Source organism: Poecilia formosa, unplaced genomic scaffold (genome assembly GCF_000485575.1).
Source record: "Poecilia formosa unplaced genomic scaffold, Poecilia_formosa-5.1.2 Scaffold54, whole genome shotgun sequence".
Lineage (NCBI taxonomy): Eukaryota > Metazoa > Chordata > Actinopteri > Cyprinodontiformes > Poeciliidae > Poecilia > Poecilia formosa.
This window is the reverse complement of record NW_006799993.1, coordinates 2,716,952-2,731,348: the sequence shown is the minus strand read 5'-3', so window position 1 is coordinate 2,731,348 and position 14,397 is coordinate 2,716,952. Positions and strand designations below refer to the sequence as shown.

Below are 14,397 nucleotides of genomic sequence, written 5' to 3'. Positions count from 1 at the left end.
TCGTCGCTGCGCTGCTCGGGCTCCTCTGGGGGGAACTGGCGGGGATGATGGGGAAGATGATGGAGGCTCCACCTGCGGGGACGGGGCAGGAAGTCAGCGGCCAACCAACCACACGGGCGGGGATAAACACCAACAATCAGTCCCGGGAGGAGTGGACCTAACACTCCTGACCCACGCAGGAGGAGCTTTCTGCTTTTATATGTTGGGTGTCTGGGCACGCGCGCGCGCACGCTCATTCCCTCCGCTGCTAACTGCTAACGCTAGCAGGCTAGCTGCTGTGACTCTGAGAAGCTAACTGAAGCTAGCTGCTTCCCCACGCTGAAACCCGCTCATCCGAACCTCAGATGCTCATCCTCGTTGTGTGAGAAGATCACACAGCCGTCAGCCAGCTGTTAACCTGCGGATCAACTAACTGACTAGACCAGTTAGGGAGGCTCCCACAGCTAACCAACCTGCAGGTTTAGCTCCGGGGGTCGGTCTGTGTTTTCCTCGGGAACTAGCTCAGAGACCGGTCCATGATCCGGTCCGACCACCGCAGAGAGACCCGAGGAGACCGAAGACGGACACGGCTGAAACAGGCACAGATGTTCCCCGTGTTTCCCTCTCCCTGTCTCCCTCTGTCAGCTTGCCTGACTGCACACACCCTGGGTCCTGCTGCTGCCTTCACTGACGCCACGGAAATGACAAAACCCTGGGAGCTGACCGCACACATCCCGGGTCCTCCTGCTCCAATAATACCAAACCATTCCCTTTAGTTTGAAAATGTTTTGTTTGGTTTCATAGATAGAAAGACTCCTCTGTCATATTTCTAACGCAAACCTGGTCTTATTTTTTCTTTTTTGCCAAGTTTCATGTCCATAAAAGCAGAGTTGGGTAGTAACTAGTTACAATTTACTCAGTTACATTTACTTGAGTAAATGTTTTGAAAAATAAAAAAATTCACGAGTATTTTTACTACCCTGTAATTTTTTACTTTTAGTTGAATAATTTTATTATTTAGTGTTTCTTACTTGAGTAAAAATTCTGGATTTTCTACCCACTGGATGAAAAATAAACATGTTTTAACCAAAAATTCACCAGACACAGACACACACCTGCAGTTTTTGTTAAAATTTCATAAGTTTTTTATTGAAAGAACCTGATTTTGAAAGACTTTATTTTACCTGATTTTTTTTTTACACTTATATGAATTATTTTCATTTTGGTTCGTAAAATACCAAAATTTCCACTTAACTTTATGTTAACTTTTTACCAAATACTTTTTTTACTCTTGAGTAACTTCTTGGACGACTACTTTTTACTTTTACTTGTGTTAAAAATAAAAAATAAAAACAAAACTGGGACCTTCTGCTGCGTTTACTGACAGCTCAGAAATAAAATCTCTATGAGTTTACATAATCTCCCTGTACTGTAACGGTTGCCTTTCTCTAGATCTTATCAACATACTTATGCCATAAAATAAAAACATACCCCAAATAATCCCAGTATAGAGTCAACATGTTTTGGTTTATCTGCTTTTTGAAAACGTAAACAAACGCAACAGAGACAGTTAGCGGTAAAATATTTAGTTTGTGACTCAATAAAAGCAGTTGTGGAACATAGCGAATCACTTTAAGAGCTGTCATGGAACAATAACGCCACCTGCTGGAAAACTAGGTCATTGCGGATGTGTTTGAAAAAAATAAAATAGATAAAAAACGTTTAGCTTTAGATTTAAATTAAATCTTTCTACGTTTCACACTAAAAAAAATAGTTTTTTTTTAACATGTAAGTTAGATCCTAACCCAACTAGTTTGTAGTTTAGATGTTTAGTAAATTAATATGTACAATTTAGTTTCAGAATATAATTTCAAGGCACCAAAAAATAAACAGTAAATTTAAACCAGATATGTAGACAGATTAAAAGTCAATTACATTCATGAATGTAATTCATTCAGCTTCCAAGCTGCAGTGAAGTCCAGTTTATTAATCAAATAGGTTAAACTTAATTATGGAGTGTAAAGTTTCTGCTTTTTCACATTAAACAAGACAGAAGATGTTTGAATCTAATTTCAATCGGGTTTTCACGATTTCCTTCTTTTAACCGCACATTCTTAATGGAGTCTTGTCATTCTTTATTTTACAGAATGTCGCACCAAAAATCTGAAAAAAATCTTTCAACTGCAGGCAGTGAGAGTAATAATGAGAAGTAAAAAGGGGAATCCGTATTTCTGCAATCCTGTCTTTCCTTTACTGTCTCTTGTAAATACTGAATAGTTTAAAAATCTCCTCACTGGTAAAGCTCTTTCACAGGTAATCAGAAATCTGCAGATCTGCAGGTTTATGGGTTGTTAGAGTTTCTAAAAGAAGAACCAGAGGCAGATATTTCAGTAATTATGTTCCTTTTCTGTGGAACCAACACCCATAAACCTATCTGATTCAGTAATGAAGAGCCTCCTCCTGATTCTGATTGGTTGTTTTTGACTGGGAGTGGTGCATTTCTTTAAATTACTCAGTCTTTTCACAGAGTATCTGTCACTTAATAAACTGTCACAAGATGGTGACAGTTTTAACAGATATGTAAAAACAAACAAACATAATTTTGTAAGTTACATTCAGCAGCCGTAAAGGTGCAGTATATAACTTTTATAAAATAAATTTTTAAACATACTCGTTAAAACTGCCACCATGTTGTGACAGTTTAAGTGACAGATAATCTGTGAAAAGATTGAGTTGTTTGAAAAAAATAGTCAAAAACAACCAATCAGAACCAGGAGGAGGGGCTTAGCGCTGTCAATCAATGTCCCATACTCATTGTTAAATACGCAAATAATGGAGAAATAACTTTAACAGAAAAACCGCCATTTATCCGCCGTCATCGTTAGCTATGCTAACTAGCATTAGCAAGACAAGATTTGCTGACAGGGAAAAGCTGCAGTGGTAGCAGAGAGCAATAGGGAATTGACAATCGCTAAGACTCGCCTCCTGACTCTGATTGTTTCTAGTAAGCACCGGGAGGACTGGGAGAAGGCAGATTAGCCTTTTTTATTTATTACTTATTTTTTTACTTTAATTTTTTTTTCACAAAAGTTGCTTACTGCAGATTTAATATAAATTGGCGAAGAAGCAAACAGGCATTCCAACTTAAAACAGAACTTTTACGTCTATACCCCAGTTTGCCACCAGGTGGAGCTGTGGGCTGAGATAACTTGTTTTTGTTATCTTGTACCTCCTACTCCTCAGGGTAATAATCAGACTAGAAAAAGCTCTTCAGATGGATTTGATCACTGCTGAGTGTTTGAGTCGATGTTTCATCAGATGTTTTTATGTTCCGCAGAAAGCTGAAAACAGGAATTCCTCTTGCAAACAAACTAACGAGGAAGTGCAGAGAGTCTTGTTAAAGGCCAAAACAATAGAGCAGAGAGAAGACTGCAGGGAGTGCAGAGATGCTGAGGGAGATGCAGACACATCTGCAGGAGCTTCCGACCTGCAGCGATCAGACAAGCTGAGACAAGAAGCTGCTCTGCGCTCTCAACTCTTCCATAAACTGCAAAGAAAGAATTTGCTCTGCATGCATTTCCTTCTTAATATAATGGTGTTACTGTTACTTTAAGAAGCATGTGGACATTTTATCAGTTTCAACAGTACTGATAAATTCAATTTATAACAATTTGTTAAATTAAATTAAGAAATTCCCACATTTTTCCCCTCTCACGATTACTCAGCATTTTGCTTGTTTAAACCCCAAATGTTAGGCGAACTCCAGACTGCTGGTGCATTTAATTTATAGTTTATTCAACCGAAATTGTCACAAGTTCATAAGACGATCGAAGCCAATGAAAAGAAAACGCAGCTAATGAAACGGCTTTTTGTGGAGCATCGACTGCTTTTTCAGACTGTTTGGATTGTATAAACCAATCCTAATCTGTTCAAGGAAGAGTAGAAAACCCGCCACATAGAGGATATTTGACAGAAGTATGAAATTATTTGTAAAAAGATTAAAGGTGAAGTAGAACTGTACCTGAAAAATGACAATAACCCAAAACATGCATTTCTCTAGGTAAACTTTCCCAGATTTTCACATTTCCTTGGACAGAACTGAACATTTTAATGGTGAAACAAGAACAAAAACACAGCCCAGTCATATTAAAGTGTTTATTTTGAGAAGTTGACCACTGTGATGCACCTTCTGAGGCAACAGTAGAAAAATAGATTCAGTGAAACTAAATGCAACTTATTAATCTACAAACAAGGTATCTAACAATAGCATACAAGTACAATGTACCTGTTACAATTCAACACATATCCATCTGATGGTAGATTTTTTCGTTATTTTTCTTTTTAAAAAGCTGCTAAATAACACTGTACACAAAACAAGCTACATGGGTTTTCAAATTACTATCTGATGCATGCTGGTAAGCTGGTAGAAAAGAGCTTGCATAGACATCAAAGTCACTCCTCCAATAAAAGGCACTGACTCCTCTACAGCACAGAGCAAAACAACGACCGGGACTCAGTGGAACACTGGCCTGGAAAAATAATTATTAAAAGCTACCAAACATGAAGACGGGGAAGAATCCGGAGTTTTGCATTTTTTCCCCATGAAGCAACTTGCTGGAAAAAAAAAAAAAGAAAATACTTTTCTGCTTGGCAGCTCTATCAATGCAAAGCAGAGAGGAAACATCCTCACATCATCTACAGCTAAAAAAAATGTCCTTAATGCATAACATTTATGAAAAACGTCCTTAAACACAATCTTTTTGTTTTATAGCACACATTCTCAGTGAGAGTTTCATGACAAAGACGAGCACACAGTGTTGTTCACTACAGTAAAAACACACAGACCTTCAACAACCACCAAAATGTGACAAACTATTAAAAAAAAACACAAGCGATCTGAATGTTTTGGACTCAAATCAATATGTACACAATTCCTCGTTGGAGACCTGAGCCAGCATGGGCCGACTTTGCGTTACCGTCGGTTACATTTCAGTTTGAGATGCAGCGTTTTTTTTTGTTTGTTTTTTTTGTCGCCTTTCTGTAAGAAATGAGAAGTTCGGAGCTACAGCTGCAGCTGGTCTCCAACTACATATTTAACAGTTATCAACACTGCATGTGCATCCAGCGCTAATGAGGTTTGCAAAAGTCCTGGTATATACATGTGGACTTTTTTTTTTTTTGAAATGTGAAAGGAAAATGCAGAAATGAATAAATCAAACCTAGAGAGAGTCAAAGTGAAACAATGGAAATGTTTTTATGTGAATAAATGCCGTTTGAAGCGCTTGTTAAGGCTTTAAATGTGGTTACTTAATGCTAAACAACACCTCGGACTCTAATCTGTAGCACAGAGATTTCATAACACCTGACTTGCTTCTAATTGGCTAAAAGATTCCAATCAGCCTCTCTGATTGGCTGAAGAGTTCCGATAAGCCTCTCTGATTGGCTGAAGGTTCCTACAGTTTTGTTTGCTGCAAAACGATCATCTTAGTTCCCTTCATTTTTATCACTCATTTCTAATGAGCTACACTCCAAATACACAAAATATTACAAAGTATTTTTTATCTAGTGCATCTTAATATGATTGAAAAAAGACAAAACTAACTTAGAAATAACTTTTTAGCAAGATATAGTTATTGAGTAGCTCAATACTTTTAATTTGAATTGATGAGTTACAATATTTAATTGCCCTTTTTGCATCAATTAAGTATTTTTAAATTGAATCAAAAGAACTAATTTCAGTGGGGGATTAATTAATTTACTTATTTTTTATTTTATTTTTTGAATAAATACAAAAAAAATTCAGCATGAAGAATAATGTCATCATTTTTGCATACGTTTAAAAAGGAGTGAGTGGTAGCATAAACTTATCAAAAATCCCACTTGTCTCATTTAAAACATTGGAAAAATGTCTTGTTAGTTACATAATCTCCCAATGGATCTATTACGTTTTAAATGGATGTTAATAAATTAGCTTAAACTAAGGTCATATATCTTGCCTAAAAGTTATTTGTAAGTTAGTTTTTGTCTTATTTCAAGTGTACTAAGATATTTGCGGTAAAAACTAGACCAAAAATTACTTGGTGATGTTGCGTTTTTTGCAGTTTACTTCCTGTCAGAGATGAACGGGGTGAGGACGTGTCGTCAGAAATGCTACATGAAGAAAAGGAGAACCCAGCAGAGCGGATCTATTTTATAACTCTACGGTTTTGTTGCATCACTTCCTCCGAGTCCGTGTGCCGCTGTTACTTGTTACATAAACTCAGATTAAATGTTTCCGCTGATCGGAGTGTCTCCTGCAGACCTCCAGCTGACCAAAGTTGAGAGGATATTAGCGGAAATCCTCTAACGGGAGCAGAGCGGCTTCCTGTCTAAACTCTGTGTGATGAGAGCGCAGCGCTGTAGAGGTAGGACAGAAGACACCGGCAACTACAGCGAGAGCTGGGCGATTAATTAACTAAGGTCTTCAAGATTAATTTTTTTTTAAATCAACTTTCATTACCAATGCGCTCTTTGGATAGTTTAGACGTCAGCGCGCCCAAAGCCGCCATCTTGTTTGACTAGCGTGTTTTACAGCTCGACAGCAAATGTTTGTTTTGAAATAAAAGTGGTTTATATATGAGCACTCTGAGTTATATGACGTAGTATCAGGCTCAGGCTACAAGAATGTTTGACTTATTATAAGATTACAGTCACAATATTAGCAGAAAAACATCTTAAAATTGTTTTAATTAGAAAACCAGTTCATTTTGTGTAGTTCTCTTTGAAACAGACTCTTAATACTTACCAATACTGCAAAATCACAACTTCTTACCCAGTAATTTTGGTCTAGTATCTAGAGTAAATATCTTATTACACTTGAAATAATAAAAATAACTCACAAGTAACTTTTCAGTAAGATATAGCAGCTTGTTTTAAGTCAATACTTCCTTACTACTGACGAAAAAGTGCTAGTTCCACTGGCAGATTATTTGATTTATATCACGGGAAAATTGTTTAATAATCTCAGTACGTTTATAGTACTTTTTAAATCAATATTAAGTAATAATTTAAAACAAGCTCCTACATCTTGCTGAAAACTTACATTTAAGTTGATTTTGTATAATTTAAAGTGAACTAAGATATTTGCACTAGAAACTACTTGGTAAGATAAATTTTTGCAGTGTTGGTAAGTGTCACAGATAATAGAAATAATCTTCACCATCAAATTGTTATCAGTAGCAGGACTTTGAAATGATTGTGTATTTCGAAAAAAGAATACACAAACTAAGCTGGTCAAGACTTTCTCTCATTAAAGGAACGTTTTGTAATTTTAAGATTGTTTTTCTGCTAATATTGTTACTATTTTCTCATAATTGAATTAAAAAAAAACATAGCCTGAAATATTGAAATAAATCACTTTTTGAAAATATTTATTTTGTTCTTAGAAGTGTAGGCAAGTAAACTAAACTTTCTTAAAATTGGATATGAAAAATAATCGCCCAGCGCTAGCTACAACCCTTTTCTCTGACTCTTGTACTCACACACACGCGTACGCACGCACGCACGCACGCACATGCACACACACACACACACTTAGTGCTCATCGCATTTTTCCCTTTTTCCAACTCAACCCCGCCTCCTGAACTGGGGTTAAAGTGCAGATTTCTTATAGGGGTAGTCCGGTTTGCTGGGCGATCTGCGGTCTCTGAGGAGTTCTTCGCCTACACTGTTCCTGTGAGACTGCTGGAGCGGAACCGGACCCGATGGGTCTCCGTCCAGAACCATCTCCTCTGGAGCGTCTCTGGGTCTGTCCTCGTAGCCGTCCATGTTCCCGCTGGGGGAGCGTAGATGACCCAAACCGTGGGTGAGGTCAGTCTCGTTCGGCCGCCCCTTTGGGAACGGACCCGTCCTCGGCTGTGGTCCGGACGGACTGGAGAGGACGCCGTCGTGTCTCTGGGATTTTAAGCTGAGGACGTCCAGTCGCAGCGGGTCCGGGGCGGTCCGTCCCTGCAGGTGGCCGTGGCTCTGGCAGTCAGAAACGTAAGGAGGAGGGTAGGAGCCGGACTGCGTGCAGCTGTGGCTGTAGAGGTCTGGTCCTGTGAAAGCGGGCAGAGGGTGGGCGGAGGTCGGGGTCGCGGGTCTGCAGGAGAAGTCGTACAGGTCGGGGAACTCCGCTTGGGCCTCCAGCTTGGGTTCTGGAGCGTGCCTCTTGCAGGAGTGGCCGTGTCCAGGGCCGTAACCGTGGCTGAAGCGCGCAGCAGAGCAGGACAGGTGGTGGCCTGAAGGGCCCATGGGGCTGTGAGGGCCTTCGCCGTCCATGTCGGCCATGTGCTGCTCCCTCAGAGACATGACCGAGACGCCGAGCGCAATGTCCGGCATGAACTCCCTCATCATAGGCTCCGCCCCCATCTGATCAGGAAGCAGACACAACATGACAGGGTCAAAGGAAACTCTTCAACTGGAGCATGAGATGCAAAACCAAGAGGCTTCACGCTAGGACAGAAACGATTAACTGGATTCATCAATGATTAATCAATTAATGAAACGATGGTCAACTAATATAGTCATTGATTAAAAGGAGAATACAGATTTTAAACAAAGGCCATTAATTAAAACGTACAAAATATATAAATTTTGCCTTTAAGATATAAAAAAAAATCATTCATCTGCAAATATGTTCTACCCATAACTAGGTCTGAAACAATTAATCTGATTAATCGATTAATCAAATAATTGTCAACTAATTTAGGAATTGATTAAACGTTAACTGGAGAATACAGACAAAAAAAACATTTTCTGAAAGAACAACGCAGTCAGAGCTGTAATCAAGCCAAAACTGTAAAAAATATAACATTTTGTATTTAAGACATAAAAAAAATAATTAATCTGCAAATATGTTCTACCCAAAACTAGGTCTAAAACAATTAATCGATTATTAAAATAATCATTAGCTAATTTAGAAATCGATCAATTATTAACTGGAGGATAGAGCTAAAGTGATTAAGTGAAAAATCTGCAGAATGTGCCCATTTTTGTATTTGATTAATCGATTAATCGTCAGAATAAGTGATTACTGTTAGTTGGAGCTTTATTTCACGCCACACTTACCGCCTGCTGGTCTGACAGCAGAGGTCGGCCCATAGCCTGGGGGTTGGTGCAGTCTGGAGGCTGGGATCTGGGCGCCGAGGAGTACTCCGAACCGCCATGTTTGGAAGCAGCGTGGCGCTGGATCAGGGTCCGGTTGCAGGGGTAGGAGAAGGAGCGGGTCGGGGTCGGCATGGGAACCCGGGGTCGCCAGCCCCCTTTGAGCTGGGCATGGCTGGGCGTGGCGGGAGGGTGGTAGGGAGGAGGCGGAGGAGGCAGCGGAGGGTGGAAGCCTGCCACTCCTTCCAGGTCCGTTATCATGCTGTCCATAGCCGGACTGCTGTTGACACGGCAACGGCCCACTTGACGCAGGGCCAGAATCGGACTCTCGTCTCCAAAACGCTCATCTGGGAAGAACTTGGATGGGTTCTGAAAGCAAAACAAAGCAAACAAGATCAGGGATGACACAGTTAATCAGATTAACTGTTATTGATCACTGAGATAATTATCAACTAATTTAGTAATCAATTAATCGCTAATTGGAGCATACAGATACTAAAAACACAACAAAGAGAAGTAATTAAGCCAAAGCAGTACAAACAAACATATACATCTTGCATTTAAGATTTGAAAAACTGCCTGTAAATATGTTTTAAACAGCGAAAAGTTTTTTTTTTTTGTTGCATATGCAGCTAAAAATGATCAAACATAAACTAAAGGAATGCCACGATTTTGCATTTTAGGCAATAAAATATTTATTTTCTTACTTACAAAAGAAATTATATTATTTCCATGTTATATGTATTTTTACTATTGCATAAAATGAGCTGAAATAAAAAATCTGCAAACTATGCCAATATTTTTTATTCAATTACTCGATTAAATGTCAGAATAATCGATGAGTAAAATAATCGTTTCTTGCAGAAGGACAGGAACATTTTCTTAAAGAGGCGGTATTACATATTTTCCAGCCACATAGTTCCATTTTATAGCACAATCAAGTACCTATGTTACCTTCAGTTGTATAACTTTACAAAAAATTGACTTTGCAATTTGTCGCCTTGAAACTGGGCAATACTCCTCCATTATACAGTTTTGAACTGTTCTTAGGACTGCTGGACTGAGAAGTAGTTCCTATTATGAGCAATGCAGACATGCAGTTCCACCAGGTGTTTGCTAATTGCTGCTGGCTAGTCTGAAGGAGCTGAGTGGGCGAGTTCCTCTCTAAGGCCAAAACTAAATGGTTGTCATGGGAGACTGAAGGATTTCTCAAACACTACATATATGTTTTTGATGAGAGAATAACATTGTAAGATGATGTAAAGGTCAAAGGAGTTGATTTTACACGATACCGCCCCTTTAAAGCGATTTGATCCTCCTCTTTACCTGCAGCAGCTCCGTGGCTCCATCTGCAAGGCCGAACTCCCTTAGCACCCTCAGCTGCAGCTCGTAGCTGACCGTGGCTCCCTCGCCACAGTTCAGGGCGTAGGCTCGCTGGACCTGCTCCGTGTGCCTCAGCTCATGCAGCCTGCGGATCATATCCTTCACCACAGACAGAGGAGGCACTAGAAGAACCACAGAGCAGAGATTCCAACAATGAAGCTGCTACTTTTCTACCTGATGTTCGTTCATTTATTTATTAACTCATTCTGTCATTTGTTTCTCTACCTGGTATTTCATTGGCCACGACAGAGGGAGCCGTGCTGGAGCTGCCCGCCATTTGCTGGTGGTTGATCATGTGACAGCACTGAGGCACGGCATTGTTCACCATGTAGAGTGTGTCCGGGACGTTGGACATCCGCACCAGTCTCAGACGCACCAGGTCCGTCTGCTCCACCATCATCTCATCAAGCACAGACTGAAATCATGTAAAAAAAAAAAAAAAACACAAAAGAGAAAATAACTGAAATGATTAATCGTAGTAATCGTGATTAATCATTTACTAAATTGGTTGATAATTATTTATTAGAGTATAGAGACTTGAAGAAAGGCCAAATGCTGAAAGAACGACACACTCAGCAGTAATTAAACCAAAACTGTACAAAAATATAAACATTTTGCATTTAAGAAAAAAACCTCCTTATGTTCTACCCAGAACTCCTCAAGTGGGATAGTTTCAAAATGTGTACAAAAAACCCCCCGAAAAAATCTCCTTCTCACATGTTGATGTTAGGAGTATTTTTTAGTTACAGATGCATCCTTTGCTACAAATGCTTTTACTATTTTAAAAAGGAAACATTTGTTTATTTGCATCTTCCAATCTAATTAATAGATTAATCGTCGGAATCACTGATTACTAAAAATAATTTAGTTGCAGCCCTGAAGCTAACAGAGTCAAAGATGGGTTGTAGATTTTCCTGATCTGTTCCACCTGACTGACAGCTCTCTTAATGATGCCTCTCACTGCTCTGCAGACGGGTCCATTAATATTCATAGACCGGGAAGGCCGACAGGTTGTAATGAAAATTTCCAAATGGACCCAAAAAAATAAAAAATGAATTTCCATCCTGATAATGAGACTCTTGGTAAAAACCAAACCCCACAGTGCTGAGGAAAAGTACTTGCCAGTCTCACCTTGGCTTCCTCCACATACGGAGAGAAGAGGCGCGGACGGACGTAGATCCCTGCATTCTTCTGCCGCAGCCAGGCGTTGGCCTTGCCCCCCTCGGCCGTGGGCAGCATGTCTGACGGAGGGGTGCTGATCAAACCCCTCTTCAGCTGTGAACAGAGATAAACCGGTGAAGCTCACAGTGTTTAAGGGTGATCTATTATGCTTCCTTGAACAGGTAAGGACAGATTTACGAGCTATATAAAACCTTTTTATTACATCTTTTTTGCACAAAATCATTCTTACACAATGAGACTGTAGTCAGCTTGTTCTATTTTGAGCAGTTTTAGGGCCTCTTGTCACTTTAAATCCAAATAAGCTGCTCAAGTGAACGTTTATTACACTCTCATGTAAAAATGGCTCGAAACAGATGCAAAATTACGCAACCCTATATTTTTAAAAAGCAGATGTGGAGCCTCCTGCACAACCAACAAGATGTAGCAAGTGGTTTCTGGTTAAGTCAACAACAAGACACTTCTCTTTTCCAGCAGCCATTGTACAGCACATACAGCAGTACAACCAGCTGACCAAACGTGCTAGAGCTCTACTTTGGGTTGCTAGGCAACAGGCTGGGCATTGCTGAGGTTGCTAGGTGACTGGTAGTGCCTGCTGATTTGACTGACTCAACAATCAGAAGGTTTTTTAAACAGCTCTCTGTTCAGACACTAAACAACATCAACTTATTGCCAAAAAAACGAGTATTTTAAGCCTTTAGCGTGTTTTTAGAATTAGTAGAAACCCAAATGGAAGTATGAAAACATTCAAAATGTGAGTTTTGCTTAATAAGGTCCCATTTAAAATGCTAACAGAAGCAGAGGAGGAGTACTGACGGCGTCGGCGAGGACGTCGCTGTTGGGAGGCAGGATGTGCTCCGTCCGAATGAAGGGCAAGAGAGGAGAAAGGATCTCCCTCAGCTCCTCCACGTCCAGGTCTCGCCTTTTCACGCCTCTCTTGTTGACGCTGTGGGCTGTGCCGCTCAGCAGGTTGGGCTCTGGGTTAGCAAAGACGGAAATAATCAGCTGAATTCATACAAAAACACATAAATATGTAGGGCTGAAACAATTAATCGGATTAACCGTGATTGATCGACTTGAAATAATCGTCAACTAATTGGCAAGTCCTCAGATGGCGGCTTTAGCTTCATCTGGTTGAAATTTACTAAAGATATGTTTTTGTTTTTTTTTTTCATTTTAGGCAATAAAATCTTAATTTTCTTATTTCAAAAAGGAACTGAATAATTTGTTTATTTGCATCTTTTAGTGTATTTTTAATACTGCATAAAAAGTGGCTAAATGAAAAGTCTGTAGATTTTTATCATTTGATTAATCGATTTACTAAAGTGATTGTTAGTTGCAGCCCTACAAATATGGTTACTTATTTAGCTAAAACTATGATTTTAATGCCACAGAGTTAATAAACTACTAATTTAGTGAAACATCTCCTTAAAACTGGCCTCTCCTGCAGCATGCGTCATGTTCCTGGAGCCACTTGGAGCATTAACCCGACAGCATCTCATTTATCATTAAGAGCACAGTGACAAAGTCAATGAAAATTAGGCCACTTTATGTTGACTCCATTTCTGAGGTTAAGCCTTTCTTCAACTCTTAAATGTATTTTTTGGGTCTTTGGTAAGTGAGCAATTTCCTCAGAGCAATTAGGGGGGAAGCTGAGAGGGTAATTATAGAGTGTATTATCTTACCCCTGTCTGCCATCCTCTTAATCAGCTGCTGCTCGCCCCACTTTACGACATACTTCAGAATGTCCTGTTCACTCGCCTGGGAGGAAAACCAAGGAGAGGAAGGAGAAGAAAGAGGATAGAGGGGAAAGAAAATGACACAGGTGAGAGAGGAAAGGGAGAAAACATGAAGAAACAGAGGAAAGGACACAGAAAAGGGAGGAAAGACATAAGAAAGGGGAGAAAGGATATAAGAAAGGGAGCAAAAGATGTAAGAAAGCGAGGAAAAAAATGTAAGGGGGGAAAGGATGTTGGGAAGGGATGAACAGATGTAAGAAAGGATGTAGAGAAGGGAAAAATATGTAGGAGAGAAGGAAAGAAACAAAATAAGAATAAAACCATGTTGTATTCTGTGAACTGGTAAAATCGTTAAAAATGAGGAACTCTGAGTCCCAGTCGAGCTCCAGACTGGTTGGTTGCATCACAACACGTTTCCTCAACCATCTGGTCAAGAGTAAAACTTGTTTTGATGCCTTCATGACTCAGATTCAGAGCTCGAAAGCCTCCGACAAGTTGCACGCATTAAGAGTCTCATCTGAATAACAGCAGAGCACAGAAACGAGCAGAAAGTTGTGGACATTTACCTGCAGGTAGTCGGACTGAATGGCGCTGAGGAGGTGCTCTTTGCCGAGCTCGTACAGGACGTCAGAGGTCACCACCTGGCTGAACTCCTCACACAGGAAGTGCAAGGCCTGCCTGTGGACCCACTTGGAGCCGTACGGCTGGGAGCTCCACTTCAGGATGGGGACCAGAGAGTCCAGGGACAAACTTTCCACAACGATGTCCTCGCATCCTGACGGAGGAAAGACGCAGTTTATATGCCGATATTCAGTCCAAAGGCTCAGGGCGCCAGGGCAGACATTCATCCAGCTGACCGCCATTTTCTAACAATTTTGAGTTAGAAAATGTTTAAAGTTGACAGGAAATTTTAAAATATCACTTTATAGTTATGCGTTATTGGAAGACTGGAAGATTATAGTTTGTGTTTAGGTATTAAAGTCTTAAAAAAGGC

The 14,397-nt window shown here is 40.0% G+C and overlaps 1 protein-coding gene across 1 annotated transcript in view; it reads right to left on the bottom strand.

The window, feature by feature from the left end:
- Nucleotides 1-7,359: 7,359 nt before the first annotated feature.
- Nucleotides 7,360-14,397, bottom strand: part of btbd7 (BTB (POZ) domain containing 7) — a 41,742-nt gene continuing 34,704 nt past the window's right edge. The window contains exons 4-11 of the mRNA XM_016672003.1: nucleotides 13,970-14,178; nucleotides 13,350-13,425; nucleotides 12,481-12,641; nucleotides 11,617-11,760; nucleotides 10,711-10,900; nucleotides 10,429-10,607; nucleotides 9,067-9,471; nucleotides 7,360-8,367 (exon numbers count right to left, since the gene is read on the bottom strand). Coding sequence (XP_016527489.1) covers nucleotides 7,609-8,367; nucleotides 9,067-9,471; nucleotides 10,429-10,607; nucleotides 10,711-10,900; nucleotides 11,617-11,760; nucleotides 12,481-12,641; nucleotides 13,350-13,425; nucleotides 13,970-14,178 — 2,123 coding nt within the window. The 3' untranslated portion in view covers nucleotides 7,360-7,608. The remainder of the gene's footprint in view (nucleotides 8,368-9,066; nucleotides 9,472-10,428; nucleotides 10,608-10,710; nucleotides 10,901-11,616; nucleotides 11,761-12,480; nucleotides 12,642-13,349; nucleotides 13,426-13,969; nucleotides 14,179-14,397) is intronic.